The sequence below is a fragment of the Ammospiza caudacuta genome, chromosome 5 (genome assembly GCF_027887145.1).
Source record: "Ammospiza caudacuta isolate bAmmCau1 chromosome 5, bAmmCau1.pri, whole genome shotgun sequence".
Lineage (NCBI taxonomy): Eukaryota > Metazoa > Chordata > Aves > Passeriformes > Passerellidae > Ammospiza > Ammospiza caudacuta.
In genome coordinates, this window is record NC_080597.1 from 37,476,194 (window position 1) to 37,498,127 (window position 21,934).

At 35.7% G+C, this 21,934-nt stretch overlaps 1 protein-coding gene across 1 annotated transcript in view; it reads left to right on the top strand.

The window, feature by feature from the left end:
* SLC6A15 (solute carrier family 6 member 15) overlaps positions 1-21,615 on the top strand; it is a 37,127-nt gene extending 15,512 nt beyond the window's left edge. The window contains exons 3-12 of the mRNA XM_058804945.1: positions 4,340-4,497; positions 4,979-5,105; positions 6,641-6,822; positions 8,061-8,171; positions 11,573-11,814; positions 11,921-12,113; positions 13,338-13,530; positions 15,992-16,151; positions 18,746-18,908; positions 20,264-21,615. Coding sequence (XP_058660928.1) covers positions 4,340-4,497; positions 4,979-5,105; positions 6,641-6,822; positions 8,061-8,171; positions 11,573-11,814; positions 11,921-12,113; positions 13,338-13,530; positions 15,992-16,151; positions 18,746-18,908; positions 20,264-20,635 — 1,901 coding nt within the window. The 3' untranslated portion in view covers positions 20,636-21,615. The remainder of the gene's footprint in view (positions 1-4,339; positions 4,498-4,978; positions 5,106-6,640; positions 6,823-8,060; positions 8,172-11,572; positions 11,815-11,920; positions 12,114-13,337; positions 13,531-15,991; positions 16,152-18,745; positions 18,909-20,263) is intronic.
* The last annotated feature ends 319 nt before the right edge of the window (positions 21,616-21,934 follow it).

The following is a 21,934-nucleotide window of genomic DNA, read 5'->3' on the forward strand; positions in this document are numbered from 1 at the left end:
TAGTGACAGGAAGACTATGATATCTCAGGATACAGATAAAAACCTACAGATAAAACATAAAACCATTTATCAGAGTTTTCCTGACAGAAGCAGTTTCCATTTTGTAGAGGTAAATAATTTTACTTATGGAAGCTTAGTATACTGTTAATTTATAGTGTTTTGTTGCTCACTTGTAACTTCAAAAATTTAAGTATTTGATATTGAAAATCAGGTTATCCTCATCTGAATGTCAGCTTCTTGATCGCATTCTGTTAGAAAGCATCTAGTAAGCATTAAGAGCTGGGATCACTCTTCAAGACAGTAGTAAACTATCTTGATTGAATAAGAATTAAATCAGACACCAGACACTTAATTAAAATCTAGTCCAGCAGCAGCTGAAACAAATGTGGAAAGTTAATAAGTTTTTCAGGTTACAGCAAGAATTGCTAGGAGAAGAAAATTTGTCTGTAGTATCAGGGTGGTAATGGTTATGTTGCCTTGGGTTACTGCTTTTGAAAGTATTTTCTAACTCTTTAATCACTAATGAATCATGTAATTTTATGATTTTTTGGAGCATTTCTAAGAGCTTAAGTCAAAACCAAGGTCATTATTCCACTTTTGTCAATAATATTGCCAAATGCAGTCCTTATGGTAATCTCAAGAAAGACAGTTTACCAGATATCCCTTTCTGGTGCTTTATTAAATAAAATTAAAAAAAAAAGGAAATCAAAGTAGTGCACAGTTATAACAATCATGAAATCTTCCTGAAATCTCTTATATCTTTGTCATTCATTCTAGTAAAGAAGGATGAGGGTTTCTTTTTCTTATTGAGATGATTTTTCTAATATGGAAGCCAATGTTTAAGATCACAACAGGCAAAAACAAAAGTGACTTCACAGTTAAATAATTTCGTAAGCGTAGAATGGAGACCTGAGGATCCTGAACTACACAGAATTGTAATATTCTGAAGGCAGCTTAGATGATAGGTGTAGCAGACAACTGATTGTAGGATGTTGTTCAAGGCCAATTTATTATTCAAATTCTAATTAGAATTGTCCTTTTCCAGTATAATAACTGCAAGGTTCCATGTTTTCATGCACAGGCAAGAGTCGTGCTGGGATGTTTCCATAGTGATTCTTTTTTAGGATGAAATTAGGATGTCTTAGAGTTCTTTAAAGTAGGTCTAGCTTCAAGGGAAGACTTCAGCAAAATACTTGCCCAGTGGAGCTGTGGTTTCCTGTTGACTATGGGGCATAGACCCCTTTGCAGCTGTGATACAACTGTATAATCCAGCTATATCCAAGCTCTATTGTACCGAAACTCACTCGTGCACAATTTTCCATTGTGGCCATTTTGGCTACAAGAACAAGATCAGAAGGAAGCTCAGGAGGTTTGAATAATCAGAAGAACCAGCACTTCAGGTGCTTGGCACAAACCTAGCAGTATAGAGGTGAACTCTGCTGTCTGGCTACCCACTGAATTCCAGAGCTGTCATGTCTAGTGTAATGTGGATTTAGCACCACATTTATTGAACTCATTTAGTAGAGTCTAACTGATAAATCTTGCAATTTACATTTGATACTGCACCATAAAACACCCACATCAGCCCAGTCTTTAAACGTGTGCTTAACTTTGCAGCCTTGTGATTAAGGTTGTGGACTGGGACACTGAAGAGCTGGGTTCAGTTCCTGCTCTAGTACAGTCATCCAGTGGGATACAGGGTAAGTCACTAGGCCCCAATTTTTTTGAGCTGTATAGGTTTGTCTCTGCTCAACTATGGCACATCTGTCTAATTAAGATCTAAGGTATAATTTACAATAGCATTATATGATATAACACCTGTGTACTGTTGCCTTCAATGAATTGTATGAGCAGATTTTTTAAAGACAGTGGTGCCAAAGCTTCTCACTTGCAATGTAAATTCTGTGTTGCAGAAATTTTGAGAGTCAGTCAGGGTATTTAATTGTTTCTGTGTTATACGTTTTTAAGACAGGTAGTCCCCCTCATTTTTGAATGTGGTTGTTTCTCTGTTCCTCAGCTTTCCTCACATTTATTTTTTTCTGTCTCTTTTATTAATAGCAAGTAAGTCTTTTGCATTCTTTCCTTGATGTGCACATAGAAGATGAACTGTGAGAGACACTAAAATACTGAGTAGGAATGTAGCTGCTACCTCAGTAAAAACTGCTTCAGTAGACCCTGTCAGACAATATCATTGCATAGCATGTTATCATGGAGTTCATTTATAACATAGCCTATAGACTGTGAGGTATATTCTGTGACCAATATTCTTTGTCTGGTGCAACAGTGGTTTTTCATAGAATCGTAGAATGGTTTGGTTTGGAAGGGACCTTAAAGATCTTCTGGTTCAAACTGCCCTGCCATAGGCAAGGAACCTTCCACTAGAGCAGATTACTCAACACCCCATCCAATTGGCCTTGAACAGTTCTGGGGATGGGGAGTTCAAAACCTCCCTGGGTAACCTGTTCCAGTGCCTAATCAACCTTATGGTAAAGAATTTCTTCCTAATATCTAATCTAAATCTACCCTCCTTCATCTAAAGCACCTTCCTCCTTATCCTGTCACTACATCACTACATCACACAAGACCTTATTAAAGGTCTATAGCTCTCTTGTAGGTCCCCTTTAGTACTGCTATAAGGTTCTGTAAGGTCTCTCCAGAACCTTCTCTTTTCCAGAACTGAATAACCCCAACTTTCCCAGGTCTGTTTTGCTATCCTGTGACCAGCTTGGTGCCTGTGGACTCATTCCAGGTGGTCAACATCTTATGTCAGGGGTCCCATTTTTCTCAGATTTTATTTCTCCCTTTTTCCCCTCTAGTCTTGAACTCAAGACTGCAGTTAATCCATAATTAATATCTTTATAGGATCTTTGTAATGGAAGGGGGTGTCCAATTAGTGTGTACTTTGTGAGGAGCAAGATAGCAAGTGGACCTAAATGGGAATGAATGCTACCCAAACATCTGAGACCTCCTGCATATCCTAAGAAGGTTTAGCTTTTCTAACATAAACTGTATTGCATGAGATAAATTGCCCACTAAGGGTATGAAAATGCCAGTGCATTTTGATAGATTCCTAAAAAAAGCCCTAGAAAGTTGACCCTGGATGAGGGAACTTGAAGTAGTACTTAGCTGGAGTTGAGGATAAGTGCCAAAATGGTTTCTGAACTTTGCTCAGCTTCTCTTTAATCACAGGATGAAGACATTGATTATACAAGTTAGGAGCTCTGAATCTAAGCTTCTGAGGTCTTTAGATCTTTGCTTTGTAGCTTGCTTCAACATGCTGCAGTCTGCACCTCTCAAAGGTTTTCCTTTAGCCTTAAAACAGTTTCAAGCAGAAGTTCTAAGGCCTTTGAGTTAGTTGTCCAGCACAGTGGTCTATATTGCAGTGTTAGAGCCACACAAAGTCAGGTGCCATGTTGCTTATGCTGATGCCTGCATGTTTTGTTAGCTCTGGTACTAAATACGCCAAAACACCAAGGAGGAAGATAGGCTTGGAACTTGTCAGTGTGCTCAGTGTATGAATATATTTGCTTGTATTCAGGCTTCCTGAAATAAATGGAGATGCATCCTTAAGTTAGAATTGTGTATGATCAGTTCCCGGGAATAAGACCTTTAAAAAGAGGAATTGCTTTTTATATATATGTTTATGTAAAGGTGAAGTTACAGTTGCATTTTCAAATATGACTTGAAGAAGAGAGTTGGTGAGTACTGCAAGATAGAGATCTACAGTACTCCATTTCTCTTCTGCCTCATGTTTCTGTTTTCTGTCTGGAGCCTTGTGGCAACAGGCTGATACAGTTTCCTTGCTTGGCTGGGTAGCATCATTATTATGTACAGTATGAAATCCCCTTTTTGAGCATCTGAGAAATGGAGAACTCAAGAGATATCTTCTGAAACTTCTTATGATTGAAGCTCACTCAAAACGTTGTGTACACAGTGTTTTCTATATTTCCTTTATATTCAGTCTTGCTGCTCTGGTACAAGTCAAGCTCTAAGGTTTTCTAAGAAATGCTGATTTAGCTCCCGATGATTCTGTATCTCTAAAAAGTTTGATTGAATGTCCAATATTTCAAACCAATAACTCATTTCAGTAATATCTCACTTGCAGAAAGGCTTGCCTCAAACATGTTACAGTGCTTTATAGATTAGGTGTCTGGGTTTTTGGTATCTTACAAGACTTGTGACCGAGGTTCAGCTAAAATTATTCTTGCATGTGATCAAAAAAGTTTTGCAGTGAAGGACACTAATCAAAATTTGAAGCGATTAGAAATTTTCACATTTGTTCTGTCAAGTTCTGACTCTTCTTCCATTTACTCTGATTTATTCTTTGTTCCCCTCATAGGTGCCTATCTTGTGCCATACTTAATCTTGCTACTGATAATAGGGATTCCACTCTTTTTCTTGGAGCTTGCTGTCGGGCAGAGGATCCGTCGAGGGAGTATTGGTGTGTGGAATTATATCAGCCCCAAACTTGGAGGGATTGGATTTGCAAGCTGTGTGGTAAGTTTTTTAGCACAGTGTTGTTTGCTTTCAGATGTTATGATTTAGACTTGCTGTTTTGCTGCAGGGAAAGCCCATTGATTTATAGCTGGGCATCAAGGTCAGTTTTCAGTGTTTTTGAAGATCTTAGAACTTGAATCGATCCATTTAAACTGTTGCCATATATGTGTCTGTTAAGTCAGTCTGCTTGTATTCTGTGATTCTTTTGAAATTAGGAACTGTGGAACAGAGTACCCTTCTGGAGGAAAAATCCCTGTAACAGTATAGGTGTAACATAACTATGGAGAAAAGTGAAAATTTAGAAAATGTCAGGTACTTTAAGGGGACAAGTCCTTCTCTTCTTCTGATTTAGTTGAATAAAACTAAATTTAGTTAATCAGGTTCATTGACTGATGTAGAGAAATATGCAGAAGTTCAGCAGGCATTATTTTATTTGCTTCATAAATGTAACTTTTTGGTTGTTTTTTTTCCTTCCTACTAGGTATGCTTCTTTGTGGCCCTGTACTACAATGTCATTATTGGATGGAGCCTGTTTTACTTTTCACAGTCTTTTCAGCATCCGTTACCATGGGACCAATGTCCTTTAGTTAAAAATGCATCTCATACCTGTAAGTCTGTGTTAATATAAGGTTCTTAAAAATCATTAAAGTATATAAAATTTGAGGTTTTCAAACAAAAAGGAGAAAAAGTACAATTTAAGAAGATATTTGTGTGAAAAAGTGTTCTATTTGTGTGTTTTTAAGTGTCCTATAAGAGCACTGTTTTCTATGTAAATTAAATTTCTTTGTAAATAGAAATGAGATAATCAGTCCTTTGAGTTTTGCTATAATGAGATAATCTCTTACAGACATATTCTATAACAGCATGAAAAGTTCCTTGTCTTTTGGGTTTGGTTACCTCATAATAGTAGATATTTTGTATTATTATTGCTATTGAAATACGAATTATTTCTTCTTTTCCTTTTTTTTGCAGATTCTAAATTTTCTTTAGTTATTTCTTGTGGGTTTATATACCACTTGAATAAGGAACAACCAGGGATGTTTGAAAAGTTCTGCCTTTTTGTACTGTCTTTTCCAGAGTTGCTTGCTTCAGTTATTATTCAGAAATAGTACTTGTAAATGTTGACACACAGTCAAACTGAATGTATTCCACAAGCTACTGTCCATTAATTGAGCAGCAGTAGTTGTTTATGTACTCTTATCCTTCTTAAATATTAAGACACAGCATGTCAGCCTAAGTTGAGCAGAAGCCATCTGAACTAAGTTTAAAAAAAGAAAACTAATATATTTGATAACATCTTACCGTTTTTAGTAGGTTATTTCAGTGAAGATCTGTCATCTGTGTTAGGTTAGGTTAAAAAGAGTGTATTTTCCCCCTATTTTTCAGGACATGCTTACATGTATGGTTCATTGTTAGGTGTAAATAATTTATAAAGATTATTAAGTAATATTTTCTCTGAAGAAATCTTTCTGTTTATGTTTCTGATTCTTGATACACATAGTTTCTTAAAACTGTTTGGTAACATGACTATAACAGAATTACAGTATGATCCAAAGAATCACTTCTGGAATATACATAGCAACTTTCATTAAATATATCTGTGTAGGAACCACTTATTTCCTTTTTTCCTTTTCTCATCACTTTGGTATCATTATGCTATTATTTTATTGTTTATAGTGGTAGTTAAATCCCAGTTTATTTGAGTGTCATATCAAAGGAGACACAACTATTCATTTTCCATATGTCTTCAAATTTGTGTTCATTGCAGAGAGGTAGTTTTCATAGTATGTGCTTAATGGTATCATATGCAGATAATGTAATTTTATTTGTGATAAATGGAATATATTCATCCAAGCCTGCCTACTGTTTAGTTCTGAAGTGAGAAATAAATTCTGCCTTGGAGTAGGTTCAACCATAATGCAGAGGAATACATTGTCCCAAAAGGATATTTTAAAAGATATACCCAGAAGCTTTCACTGATAGCAGTCACTTTTTCTTTTAGACAAAGTCTTAAGACTGTTTTTTGAGTTTAGTTTTTTAATAAATGATGATGGCACAATTAGAAATATTGAGAAGTGATAGAACACTGTTATGAAATATCTCTCCTGAACCCTTTCTTTACTTGCTAACATCTCTTTGACAGTTGTGGAGCCTGAGTGTGAGAAAAGTTCTGCAACCACTTATTACTGGTACAGGGAAGCACTGAATATTTCCAGCTCTCTGTCAGAGAGTGGGGGTTTGAATTGGAAGATGACTATCTGCTTGCTGGCTGCTTGGGTCATGGTGTGCTTAGCCATGATCAAAGGCATTCAGTCTTCAGGCAAAGTGAGTATACTGTTTACCTGCATGTCATTGCTTAATTTTGAGGCATTTCAGGACATTTCTGTTCACCACACTGTCTGTTTACTCTCACGAAATATGTAGGAGCAGGTTAAGTGCTTTGCACTCCTGCATTTGTATAATCTCAAGTAGAAGAATATTAGTAGTTAAGCATTAAAATTCTATCAGTTTTATTGGAAATGGAAATTATTTAGTGGGACTTGAGATCTGAAGAAGAATCATTTTGCTTCTCATCAGCATAGATGTTGCTTGTAACTGTACCTCAGCTTTATTGTGCAGCATAAGTCTCATAAGTGTTTTGAGTGTCTAAGGAAATAAGTTTCCATGTGTACTCACCGTATGACTGCAGTGCATTCACATATGCATGCTTCTGGCATGAACACAGCAGCTTTCCAGGATTCTGGGTTGTTTCTTTTGACTAATGATTTACCATCCCTTTGCATCTGAGTACTGTTAACTTGTCTTCTTTCCTTTGCATGCAGCCAGCTGGATTTGCTGGTGAAAGATTTACTAGATCTGTTGATCTCAGTGGGATTTTCAGAGGAAAAACAATTTGTCCCAATAGCAAAATTCTTGGCACTGACATGGCAATTTCTGTGACCTCCTTGGGGCATTTCAGTTAAAGAAATAAGTAGCAAGTTTAACTAGAGAATCATTTTACTAAGCTTTACAGAATAAATTTTCTTTTCAGTCATGGGTAATGAAATATCAGATTTGATTACTATTTTTTGTTGTTTTGACAGTAAGCATGTGATTGAATTCATTGGTTATGTGCTTTCTATTGATTCTTGTGCCCTTTCCTTCTGAAGACAAAATTAGTTTCTATTCATGCTGCATACCTTTGCCATACCCAATCAAAGTGCTTTTGTAAAGAGAAGCACTTCTCCAACAGTTTATTCTGTCTTTGTTTTCATCTCATTGAATTAATACTGAATTTCCCTGGAAGTCAGAGGTTCTTTATCGGTTAGTGGTAAATAATCAGGCAGTTGTACTGCCTTTGTACAGTACAGAATTTAATTTCTTTTACAATCATGTGATTTTGCCTTCTTCTGCAGAGACAAGGGGAAGGGGAAGTGTTCTGCATATGAGGAAGTGTTCTTAGACCATATGATCATCAATTCAGTAAAATATTCAAAGTATACTGTGCAGTGAATGAACATATTGAAAAGAAACTCCGTGTTAAATGTCATGTTACATTTTTTTCTTGCCTTCTTGTGTTTCAGATCATGTATTTTAGTTCCCTTTTTCCATATGTGGTACTTTTATGCTTTCTGATCAGAGGACTGCTCCTTAATGGGTCAGTGGATGGAATTCGTCACATGTTCACCCCTAAGGTATGTGCTTAATTTCTGTTTGCAGGGTATTGAAGTTTCAGTGGCAATATGACCATTTATGAATGCTGCTCTCATTTAAGCTTATTGTTCTCATAGAGCATTTGGCTGTATTTCTGTTTGCTTAAATTGCAAATTTTTTTTGATCTCAGTGGCACAGTACCAAGCCCTAAAGTCCAAAGGCTCTAGGTGTTCCCAGGGTCTGTAGAGTTACCTTTCTTAGGTGAGGGCTCCCAGAGCTATACATCTCTACAAAGCTAAACAACTGAGAGTGCAATTTAGAGGATTCAGGAAGTTTAGAGAGCTTTAAATACTGAAAGGAGAAGTTTGCCATTTTCTGATATTGAAATGTCTAATTCTGGGTTGTCAGTGCCTTACTTTGCACTTTTATCACGGCATGAATAATTAACTTGTCCCTTTTGGAAAAGAGTGGGTTTTTTCCCTCCTTTTTAGAAAAAACTTAAAGCTGTTTACATAGTAGCCCAAAGTACAGGTGACCTGCATTTAATAGTGATTAATATAAGTACTTGCCACTCAGCTTTCCTTATCAATTTTCTTATGACTTGCCAAGATAGCAGCAGTTCTAAGCATATTATTTTACTGCCAGTATTTTTGCCAGGAACATGCCTTATACAGTTTTAGGTTTTCTAACTATGGAGGTGATAAGGAGTGTTATCAATCACTTGGCTTGAAGATCTAAATACTACCCACACCTATCTCAAATGCTTTGCAACTACATCTATACTATAGGAACAGCATGTTTGAATAGTCAGAGCCATACTCAGGAATTAATAAGTCTGGGCTTCATATTGTATTGTGAAATGGACTTTCCAATGAGTCCACAATACAGCTGAGAAAAACAGGACTATTATTTCAAAAATGAAAACTAAATAATAACGTAATCAAAATCAATGCACAGAGTGGCTAATGCCAGATGACAGGGTGCTGTCAGTTGTTTTGATTCCAGGTGTTTTGAGTCTGGAGAACTGTCATCCTATGAAAATGACCTTTGTGGTCTCTCACATTGATGCAGTCATGTTCCACTTCACTCACTGTCACCACTTTAGAGAGTCATGCTTGTGCAGAAACTTGCAGGCTGCTCAGGCAAATTTGAGAAACCTGAGGAAGAGAGAAATGTAATGCCTGCTAACGAGAGAAAGTCTAAGCAAAGGTGAAACACAGACCTCTGTAAGATATAATTTGGTTTCTCAACCACAGTGTTAATACTTCCTTTGGCTGGAGAACTACCACTAGATAGTGAGGGAAAATAAATATAAAAACTGCCCTTGAATACCAACACCTCTTCAGTATTCACTATTTCCTCAGTTATACTTAAAAATAGTTGCAGCTGGTGTTTACTTTATGGTTACATTATACCTGATTATACAAATGTTTCAACTGTTCATTTAAATGATATCAAAAGAAAAATTGTTCTTAATTTCTTCTGACAGTTTCCAGTTTTGTATCAAAATTTAAGCTGTGGTTTAAATTTGAAGATAGGAGGCCTGTATGTGATATGTATTATATGTGAATATAAACCTTACAAAATATTTCCATTATAATTTTTTGTACTTGAGCACTAATTTGGACTGTAGGTTCATAGGAGACTACCTGAAGAAATTCAGACCCCCACACCTGTTGTTTCATTCACTCCACTGTGCTAACACTTTATTTGGGCATCCAGGCTCTACAAAGGAATGCTAAACCAATCTAGCATGAAATTTATCCAGGTAGATAGATGTCAGAGGGAGAAGCATCTTTTTGGCCCAATTAGCTGAACAAATGGCCACATTTTGAGAACAGATGATTGCAGGAAATTCCCATCAGTGGGAGAGGATTGGCACACATTGGTGCAGGTGTGAGAGTGCAAGACTAATGCAGAAGGGGAGGATTTCTCTGTTTGGCATGGCTGTTAAACAAAGCAGAAATTCTAAATAAGAAAATTCGTGGAAAACCTAAAGAAAGGTATGTGAAAAGCCCACTTAACTACTGCAGTTAAATTGTAGGATTATATGAAGCTGAAGTACAGAGACTCCAAAATTTCACATACAATACCCAATAGCAAATCAGTCTAGAGTTAATTTTGAAAGTTTGGGCTACATGCATCCAAAAACATACTACTTCTGATGGTACCAAAGGATATATTATAGGAAGTGAGTAGGGTTTTGGTATTTCAAGCAATTGGAGATTTGTTACAGTTAAGTGTTCCTTGCTCTCCCTCTGGTGGGAAAGCTCTGGCATGACAGTCCCTGAGTTAGAATTACGTGCAGTAGCCACTTGTGCATTGCAATTATAATCTAAATTGTAATCAGGAATATGTTTATTCTCATAAACACCTTTTCCTAATTTTATTGTATTTCAGCTATATATAAGTGAATAAAGGAGATTTCTGCTGCTTATCTATAATAAATATATCTCCATGGGAAGCCGACATTTTATCCAAAATGTTGTAACAATAGCAGATTTTTTTTCCTCAGAGTAAGACAGTCAGTCTGATAATTCTGGCATCTATGCTGATGCTTTTATTTCTATGAATAAACCTAGGGCTTAAAGAAAATAAAAGTCACTTGAATTAATAGAGGCCCTGATTCAGCTTGAGCAAATCTGATGTTTAAATTTGACATGTTCTTCTTTAATGCTTTTTTGTGAACCAGTATCTAGAAGAATTTGAGATAGATGATGACTCATAACTTTGTAAAAACGTGGAGGTTTTTTGAGCAATGCAGTTGATCTGAGTGAGCAATACTGTTAAATTTTTTTATAAGACTTAGTTGCTCCTGTAATACATGACCTATTTAACAAAGGGTTAAGTTCAAGGCATCTGACTTCAGAGGTTTGACTCAGGCACTATACAGCTTGTGGTGGCAAGTGTTCATTTCACGTATTTCGTTTTGCTTTACTTATTTGCATGTAATAGAATTCCATATAAGCATGTGTATCTCATGTTCACCTTCTTTTTGTACATTTGAAAAGTGACAGCAAGGCAACTTTAATCTTACTCATTGCATTTCTTAAAAGGGTTGATCAATCTAAAATACATCTTAAGTCTAGCAGAAGTCAGTACATATACTGTAAATAAAAAAGTATTGTAAAAAAACCCCCTCTCTTATTTCTCAGTATAACTTGCTGATATTTCAGTTAGATAGCTCCAGTAGTGTCTCATTGTTTGAAACATATGTATAGCATGTTTCTCCTCAATGTTTAGATAATATAAAATAAGTAGAAATTCTGGCCCATAAGTTTGCCAGCTTCAGGGGTTGCATTCAGCTTTCATTTTATCATAATGAAAATACGGTTGTAGTGGAGTATTAGCATTTTTATGATGTAGTGTTTATTCTGTTGTTTTTTTCATATAATAGAAATGCATTTTGTAGCTGACATATATTATATCTAATTTCAAACAGCTTGAAATAATGCTGGAGCCCAAGGTCTGGAGAGAAGCTGCTACTCAGGTGTTCTTTGCCTTAGGGCTTGGATTTGGTGGAGTCATTGCCTTTTCAAGCTACAACAAGAGAGACAACAACTGCCATTTTGATGCTGTACTGGTGTCCTTCATCAATTTTTTCACTTCTGTGCTGGCAACTTTGGTGGTGTTTGCAGTTCTGGGCTTCAAAGCCAATATCATAAATGAAAAATGTGTTACCCAGTATGAATATCCATTTCCTTTTTTAAAATTATTTTTACGGTTTATTTCATTTATGAATTAACACAGACCACTGAGTTTGTTCTCTCTGTTCTATTGTGTTTTACAGAAATTCAGAGAAGATTTTAAAACTTCTGAAAATGGGCAATCTCAGCCAAGATATGATCCCACATCATATCAATTTCTCAAGCATTACAGCAGAAGATTACAATTTAGTTTATGACATTATACAGAAAGTCAAAGAAGAACAGTTTGATTCTCTTGGTCTGAAATCTTGTCAAATTGAAGATGAACTTGACAAGGTGAGATTCAGTCTTGAATACAGAGATTAGGAAGAGATGAATATTTGCAACCATGAAGTGAGCTGTGACATGTACCTACATGGAGTGTCAGTACCTGTGAGCTGTGCACCTATAAAGACCTGGATGGAAACATGGTTGATTCCAGCTCACTTGAGGACTTTTGGGTCTGATGTCTTAATACAGTCTTCACTGATTTATAATATATTTTGATCATTAAATCATTCTTCTCAAGAGGTGATAAGTTTTTTAAGCTCTGTTTTTCAGAAGAACTGAGCATAAGAGTTTTTCCAAAGACTAAACAGAGGTGTTACCTATTCAATGTCTCAGAGTGCAATTTATATTTATATAATTATATTTATTTATATAATAATATTTATATAATTTATTTATATATAATAATTGTATCTTAGTGTTAAGATACAATTATTAGATATAAATACTACTTCACTAAAACAAAAAATTATCTGCTTAGGTAGTTGTTTAATGAGTATCATCCTGTTTTTAAATCTTTCAGTAAGCCAAATCTGTAACAGAAATTATAGTTTTCTAGCTTTAGACAGGCAATTGCAGATTGAAGCACTGACTTCTATATAGTTGCACCAGCACCTGAAGATAAAATATGAAATTGGTGACTTAGACTTCTAAGGTTTCTATACTATGGCTGCTGTTTAGATTTGAAAAAAAAGTATAGAAATTAAATCCTTTATATGTTTACTGGAGAATGCAGAGTGTATTTTGTAACTGTCCTGTATAGTAGCTGTCATGCAGAATTATCATTGAAGGAGAGAAAGAAGTTCTGATTGGACAAGAGAGGAAAATTCTTCATAATGAGCGCAGTCAGCCCTCAGACCAATCTCTCAGTGGACGTGGTGCTTTCCACGTCATGGGACATTTTTGAGGTTCAGCTGGACAGGGTGCTGGACCATCGTGTTTAGACTGCTTTTGCCAAGAAGTCTGGACCAGATGATCCATGAGACACCTTCAAACCTCATAGCTTTCTATGAAAGAAATGTGTTCATTCTAATCAACTTACAAATTCTCATGTTTCAGTAAATAGTATTAATTGGAAGAATTATGTATTAGATAGCAATTTCCCTCTCTGCCTTCAAGAGGCAATCAATGACACCATATGAACACAAAGTCAGACTTGTCAGGCTGTCACACTACCAAAAAACCAAAAAAAATTCATGAATAATGATATAATTTTTTTTTCCTCACTGACAGGCAGTTCAAGGAACTGGTTTAGCTTTTATTGCATTTACAGAAGCAATGACCCACTTCCCTGCTTCTCCCTTCTGGTCAGTCATGTTCTTTCTCATGTTAGTAAATTTGGGACTTGGAAGTATGTTTGGAACCATTGAAGGCATTATCACGCCCATTGTTGATACCTTCAAGGTCAGGAAAGAAATTCTTACTGGTGAGTTACACAAACATTCTTTTCTCCATAGAGCAGTAAACGAAATTTTTTTTGGCACTATGTTTTTTGGTTTTTTTTTTCTTTTTTTGGACATGAAGGTTTACAGAGCAGTAAATCACTGGGTTCCAGACTGTACTTCCATGCACAGGCACGTTAATATCTGCAAATAAAACCTTTTTTCCTGAATGTTATAGTAGCATAAACACCCTAAAACTTAAATTTTAATTCAATTTCTGTTACAAGTTACAATGGTCGGTCCTTTTGGGCTCTTTCAGAATGCTTTCCATTCCATCCCGTGTCACACATTGGAGAAACAAATGAAAAGGGGAGAGTGAAAATACATTGCAAATTACTACAAATTATTCCTGAGTAGGCCAGATGAAATCTTAATTTATAATTAATTTTTATTATGTTAAAATCAGTACAGTAACTCTCTAGAGAAACATATTTTTCCCTGTTAAATGTTTATAAAGTCTTAAACAAGACGTCTAGTTGTTTTGTTTGGTTTTTTTTTATTATTTAAATGCCCTAAGTTACTTGTTTGGGGCTTTTTAAATTACTTAAATGCCCTAAGTTATTTGAGGTGTAGCACGTTCACATAGCCTTGACTTGTAGGGATTTCTCTTTTTTGTATAAAGCACCACCAAAGGTGTGAAAGTTAGGTTTCTGAAAACCTTCAGCAAGAGATTTGATGTGTTATGCACAAAGTCAGCTTTCCTATCAATGCCTATAAAAGGTGGGATAGAAAATAAATTTTAAAAAATGGCACTTTAACATTGGCTAACTCTATGAAGAAAATAATAAACTTTATGAGAGAAATAATAGTACATTTTATGAGAGTTAACCCCTGATGTAGCAGAGCAACTGCTTTTTTCCCCAGTTGCTTTCCTTACTTTACTGAGATAACAAGTAATTTTTGATAGGTAAAAAAAATCAAATTCTTAAAAAAAGATAAATCCACTGATTTTTCAGAAGTCCTAAGTTACTGAGCCCTTTTTGGTCTGTTTGTTTTTTTTTTAATTGGGTCTTAACTTCTTGCTGAATAACCAGTACAACAATTAGAATTAGCTGTTCTTCCTAAGTATGTGTGCAAGTACCATGATTTGTAGTCATTACACTGGAGTAATGGAGCATTTTACAGTAATTCCTTGTTACTCTCTTAGACAAAAAAAATAATTAAGATAAAGAAACATTCAAGAGCTGTCTTTCTCTTGTAACTTTTTAAAGTGATGTGCATGCATGATTTTAGTTAAACTCAGTTGTACTCAAAAGATTACAACTTGGTGTGCTATCCTGTTAATTAAAAGAAAAAAATTGAAATATCTGGATTATTTTTCATGCAGTACTAGTGGTATTTTAGAAGGATTATAGCTGCAATAGATTTTGTGTTTACAAGACAGAACCTTTCAACTTTTACAGGATTGTTAGTACCTTTGCAACTCTTCGAGTTCAGAGAAACCAACTCAAATGCTTTAATTTATTTTGCATTTAACAATGCCTCATACTGATTGATGGAAAGTCCTTAAAGACATTATAGTAGTAGTTCCTACAAGGTTCAAGACTTCTACCATAGTATTTGAAACAGTTTTATTGTCTTACATTAAGTACTATAATCAATAATAATCAAATGTTTTGGATTCATACAATGGGTGTATTCTGTAAAGATATTTTATATTTTGACCCAGATTAATTTCACCTAATTTTGGACTACTTAGATGCATCCTTAGCCTAAGTTCTCTGAGAAAAAAAAAAGAGCACTTAAAACTGTAAGAATCAGTCTTACTGATGCTCAGCCTACAACTGATCCCATGATTTATTGAAATTTGACTTACCCAAGCATTAAGTCCTGTTGCTGACAAATTTAGTTGGAGAAAATTACATTGATATCCATTATGCAGGATCAGCCATTCATCAGAAATATATTTTGGGTTGTCCCTAAAGAAGGGACAGAAATGTTGTTTAATGTACAAATACATTTAGACAGATCTAATAGAACTTTATGCCATTAATGATCTTCTAGGAGCAGTCTCTTCAGCCTTTGTATTTTTTAGAATCATAGAAACTTCTTCCTATTATTTTTTCTCCATATTTTCACTTCTAAGTTACTTTCGCTTCTGAATTCCAAAAGTTGAGCTGGTGACCAGTTAACATGATGTGTGATGTTTTGCCTACTGGTTTATTTTACCTCTGCATTTACATTACGTTTAGTGAGAAATAGTCACTTGATTAATCTCTGTTGATTAATCTCTTAATCAGGACTGCTGTGATATGGGGATTCTAGTAATTCTAATTTCATAATTCTCTGTTTTGTAGGAAAGAGGTAGGATAATTAATATTCTTAAAATTGAGAGTCCCTAAACAGTAGAATGTTACTGACTTGACTTTTGTGAAATAATGTGTTAGTTCCTCCTTGTCTATGGAACTTTGTAGTTGTAGCTCACATTTCTGTCCTTTATTCCAGTCATCTGCTGCTTGGTAGCATTTTTTATTGGCCTGATCTTTGTGCAGCGCTCTGGAAATTATTTTGTGACAATGTTTGATGACTACTCAGCTACTCTGCCCCTGCTTATCGTGGTCATTTTGGAGAATATTGCCGTCATCCGAATTTATGGAATAGACAAGTAAGTGAAGGAAATGTATCTCCCTGTCCACATCAACACCATTCTTTACAATAATTATTGCTATTTTAATTATATTGTATGAAGCGTCTGCATTTTACACAGGAATACAAGTAATTAGAAAGCATGACAGTCTGGTCCAGAATCTAGTCTCTTACTAAGAACAGGTTTGGAGCAAGATACACTACATCAGAACAGTGTACTGAAACCCAAAGAATAATTGCAAGAGGTCCAAAAACAAGAGAATGCAGCAAAAGAGACAAAATTAGAAACTTAGAAAGGCAGCTAGATAGAAAAGTATAGGGAATTTGTATTAACAAAGACATCAAGAAGATTTCATAAATAACCGTGGTGTAAGCAACAGATGAGGATGAGTATTTCAATGCAATATTCAGGCAGCCTGAGAAAGAAACAAAGCAAGCTCTAATGGCAGGAAAAAGAAAAAAGTTTCAATTTAAGTTTAAAGTTTCAATTGAGTTTGGGGTGTTATAGCAATTAATTTTTCTTTGCATTAGTTGTGAGAGAGGAGATGACAGCAAAAACAGGGTCAAAGCTTACTTGGAAGCAGCACAGCTGACAATGAAGTCAAGTGACCTGTTAGGGATGGATGAAGAGGAATGACCATAAATCCCATTTTTTTTGATTTTTGTTAAATTCATTTTATGTCTAAAATCAGCAGAATGTGTTCAGTAAGTGAGATCAGTATATGCCATGCTTAAGGAATAGAAGGGTTTGTATCAAAAATAACTTATTCCATGCACAGGTTAAACAGAACATGCTGTACTAACATGTTGTAGTAATTAAAATGTTTGTAATTCCTTTGCATGAAGAAAAAGTGTGACATAGAATGAGTGGGGTTTCATTTGACTTTTCACTTGTCTGATCTGAGTAACCAGCAATCATTTATCATAATAAAACAAAACTATAAGAAAATTTAATTTTATGTTTTCAGACATTGTTTCTGGACTATGCAAGTAGTACTTGGTCTGCTTGCTTGCTCAGGGAGAATTCCAACTTGGACCACATGTATAATCCTATAATTGATCATTTAGATATAAAAACGCCACATAGATTATTTTACACATGCAACCAAAAGATAAAACAGATGACCTGGTTATAAGGTTTGTAATGTCCAAGCTCCACTGTGAATAGAAGTAGATATGCCAAAAGTCAGCAGCTGACCTGTGAGGAGGTTGATGTTAAGGCATAGCTAAAATTTGGTAATCCTTTGCTTATGACTCACAGTGCAGGCAATTCATGTTTTCAGAAGGGATTCTGACAGGACACAGAGAAAAGTTAACAGCCAAGTTTCTAATTTATAATGACCACCCGAGTATTCCCTCTGCAGTATTCCTAGTTTCTTCTGATGTATGTTTCTGCAGAAACCTAGCAATTCAGTTTGCAAAAAATGTCAGTATCAACAGCCTCAGGCTGCCATTGGCTGTGATAGTACCAAGGGTTCCCTATAGATAAAGTTCTGTATGAATGTCTAATTATTAGACATTAAATCTTTGATCAGACAGTAGTAAACCAAAGCATAGCATCCAAAGTGTGCTATAGAAAAGAGACAACGTGTGAATTTCTGTAGCCAAGAAGTAAAATCTCCCACACTGTAATCAGTGCTATAAGGAGCTTCAGCTAAAGGAGACTTTGAGAAGAGGATGAGTAGGATGGAGACAATAGAAGACTACCTTTAAGTAAGGATAACAGATTCATGTTTAACTGGTAGAAGAACTGGAGATCTCAGAAAGAGAAGGCTACCTATAGAGGGTACAATCCATTTGTAAATTCAGCTTCCTTTTAATGATGTGTTTTATTTCAGTGTAAACAAACAATAGAATGCCTCAAGCTGTGCAGTTAAGTTTTTTTTTCTGAGAGCTTACATGACAGAAGCTTAAAATGTGTAAAAAAAAAAAAAATTGGAAAGCATCCTTCTATAAGAGCTTTTTTGAGATGCACATTTCAAAAGGGAGTGGGACCACAAGGGAGTTAAACCAATCATTGCTTGTGCACACTCCAAAAGAATTATTTCTAAAATCATTCTTTGTTTCTGCTGGCTCTGGAACCATGTACTCCATCATGAGTATGAAAATAGGAGTTTTGTTCATGTCTTAACTTAAAATTTTGAGGAGAAAGGTAGCAGTTTTATAGCTTGGAAGAGTTTTATTTCAGCAGCTTATATGATGCAAACCATAGCTTGTGCATAAAGTTGGTTTCTTTTAGACTGCAGCACATGTGTGGGTTCAAAATTAATGTTACACATCTGTAAGATGTGCTGGTAAACAACCCAGTAGACAATAGAAGAAAATGTAAAAAAGAATCTTCTAAAAGAAATGTGAGTTTAAATATCTTCCAGCACAGTCCAGCAAGCAGCTTACTAAATCACTGTAGTGTGCAGGGATTCCTTTTGTTCGTCTGGTCTGAACTACTAGTATAAGCTCTATTTATTCAGCCCATCAAGTAATTTAAACTACACCTATTTCTATATGTACATTTTTTCCAGTGTGTTGATTCCCTCAGGTTGAGTGCTGTGTATTGATTATAGTGATCAAAATCTCTGTGTCTACACTAACAATAACTTTTTAATCCATTCACAGATTTATGGAAGACCTGAAGGATATGCTGGGGTTTTCTCCAAGCCAGTATTATTACTACATGTGGAAGTATGTTTCACCCTTTGTATTGTTATGTTTGCTGGTAGCTAGCATTGTCCAAATGGGATTGAGTCCTCCTGGTTACAATGCTTGGATTGAGGATACGGTATGTATATAGTATGTATGTGTATATGTAGGGTTTGTATTTATGTATGATACCATCAGCATCATCATTGTGATCATATCTGAAGCATTTGAAGCACATGAGCAGACAAAAAAGTTACAATTAGAAATTCAAAATCAGCATAAATAATGACATGATTGCTTTTATCTCAAGTAACTTTGATGTAAAACAAACAGTTTTTTAATTTTAAGTAGCTCTGCTTTAAAATATAACTGATTGACACAAACCTGTATGCTCTGGGTGACTTATTTCCTAACGTATGATAAAGAAATTCATAATCATGGGAGAGGTTGTTCACATTCATTAAGTCATATTTTACTGCAGAAAACAGTTGATAATTGCATAAATAATTTCAGATATCACATCAGGTTTTTTTATGTGTCATAATTTTTTCCCTTTGGGAACACATATCACAGTGTAGCAGCTGTATTAAAACCTGGCTCTGATAAGAACTTGTCTTGGTGAGCGTCAAGACAGTTCTGAGCTTCGACTTCAAAAAGAGATTTTAGTCAAGGGAACTCTGAAGACTTCGGCTAGTTGTAGGCCCATGAGCCCTCAGCTGTTTCTACAGGCTTTTTATGCAAAGCAGGCAGAGAGAAAATGTCAGAGACATTCATCTAACGAAACTTTCCCAAATTAGCCGGGGGGAAAGTCACAGCAAAGACAGGTAAAGGATAAACACAGGAGATTGGCTTTACTATTGATAGTATGCCTGCTTCTACCCAGACAGCTACATGATTCTCAGAAAAATGCTCTTGTCACATTTGAGTCTTTAGAAAGAGAGATACCTTAGAATACCAAACATGCCATTCCTTTCCACATACAAAGTCAGGCAAGCAGAGCCTGTTGGCTGTTGATGCCTGGATGCAGTAGAGGTGGGGGTATAATAGTGCCCCAGCATTACAGTTTACCTGATATTTATGCAAAGTGCAGTAACTGAGATGGTTCCTGTCTAGACCAACTATTAGCCTATGGAACAGGGGCTAATTTTCCAGGCATAGTTACAGATAACCACTGCACACTTGTCTGTTCTGGACATCCTTTAAAGGATCAGGAAGCTACAGAGGAATGTAGCAGAAAGCCTAAAGTGAAAATCTTCATTTGTGTGCTGCTGAAGTGCTCTCAAAAACTGTTCAACAGTGTTTTAGTCCTGCTCACTGGCTGAAAGATAGCAATCCTGCATCTCCATGGCTCTTCAAATCTGAGATCCGTAGTGGTGCCCACACTGAGTGCCGTGGAGTTTTCTGCTTGAAAATTGCAGACCTCAATGAGGACTGCAGGTTTTTGTTATTTTTCTGGTAAAGATGTATTAATAATTTTTCTGATGTGTTTCTCAGGCAACGGAAGAGTTCCACAGCTATCCAACATGGGGAATGATTGTCTGTATATCTTTGATGGTGTTGGCCATACTGCCAGTCCCAATAGTCTTCATGGTACGCCGTTGCAACCTTATTGATGACAGTTCTGGTAGTTTGGCATCTGTATCCTACAAAAGAGGTCGGATAATAAAGGAACCTGTTAATCTGGAGGGAGATAATACAAGTCTGATTCATGGGAAGAGTCCAAGTGAAGTGCCATCTCCAAATTTCGGCAAAAACATATATCGAAAACAGACTGGCTCGCCGACTCTGGACACGGCTCCAAACGGGCGTTATGGTATTGGCTACCTGATGGCAGATATGCCTGACATGCCAGAGTCTGATTTGTAACCACAGAACAAAAAAAGTGCTGTGTTTCTTCTCTCACTGATCGCGGCCCTGCTGTGAGAAGTGGTCAGCGTCACTTGCTAGGGTGCGATCTCACGTGCTCCACAGTGACAGTCTTTAAAATGTCATGATAGTACATACTGGTTGAGAAAATTCTGAGTTTTTATTTGCACTGAAGGAAAGATTCAATTGCAATGGCAGCCTACATCTGCCAGAATAGCCAAGAATTTGATTTTTAAATTAACTTCTAAATTTAAAGCTTTCTATTTCTGAAGCCCAGGTCTCACTCAAATGATAAAATATTTCTGACGTTATATCATTGAAAATCAATTTCTTTCTGCTGAATTTCAGGTTGACTCCCAAGTATTAATGGTGAGCTCAGTAGCAGTTCACCAAACCTGTGTTTGTGTAAACACCTGTATATACCTTATGTAGATATGCTGTACTTATTTTATTAGCACTGATAATTACTTAGGCTATTAGCTGAGTAAAAAACAAACCTGCAAACTATTTTCTTATGTAATAGCTGTATAGAGCAATAGTATTAGAAAATCAAGGAGTAGGCTTATAGGAAGGCGATCAAAGATTCCCTGTTCACTGGGGACTGCGTAAACTGTGGCTGTATATTTTGTGTAAAATATTTGCTTTTTCAGTGTGAAAACAATGTTAGAGTGAGTCACTCCAAGAATCTTAAGGATTGTGCAGATTCTGCATTTTTTTCTATGCTGTGTGCCTAAAAAAGACCTTGATATTTATTGTGGTTACAAGATTACATATATATTATATTTATATAATATACTTGTAATGTAAATATGTATATTATTCTGTATGTAATCGTTTCAAAAGTTGAAGCAAATGGCTTTTTTAATTAGTCTCCTTCAGTTTTGCTTCTGTTTTATGCAGATAATTTTTTTTCAGTCAGTAATTGTTAAGAACTGTATGGCATTACATTTTAACCAATGAATAAAGAGATTGATAAGGTATTTCTCTGTGGTATCCTAATACACTTACTATAACACAGCCTGTTTTTTCCTCATCTGCACTACCTGAAAGAATGATATTTCCTAGATGAATAGAGATGCTAAAAGAACTTGAAAACAAAAAATCAGTCAAAATAAACTTTTGGACAAGGCCGTTACTGTGAGTACAGGAGGTGATGTAGCTTTGTAAACTGGCAGGATACACTGGAAGCTGGTACATGATCTACTCCTTACCCCGAAGTGTTTTAAAATTAGGCATAAATTATGACTTTTCTACCTCTACTAAGCAAAGGGAAGAACTTGCTTACATTGTCCCAGCATC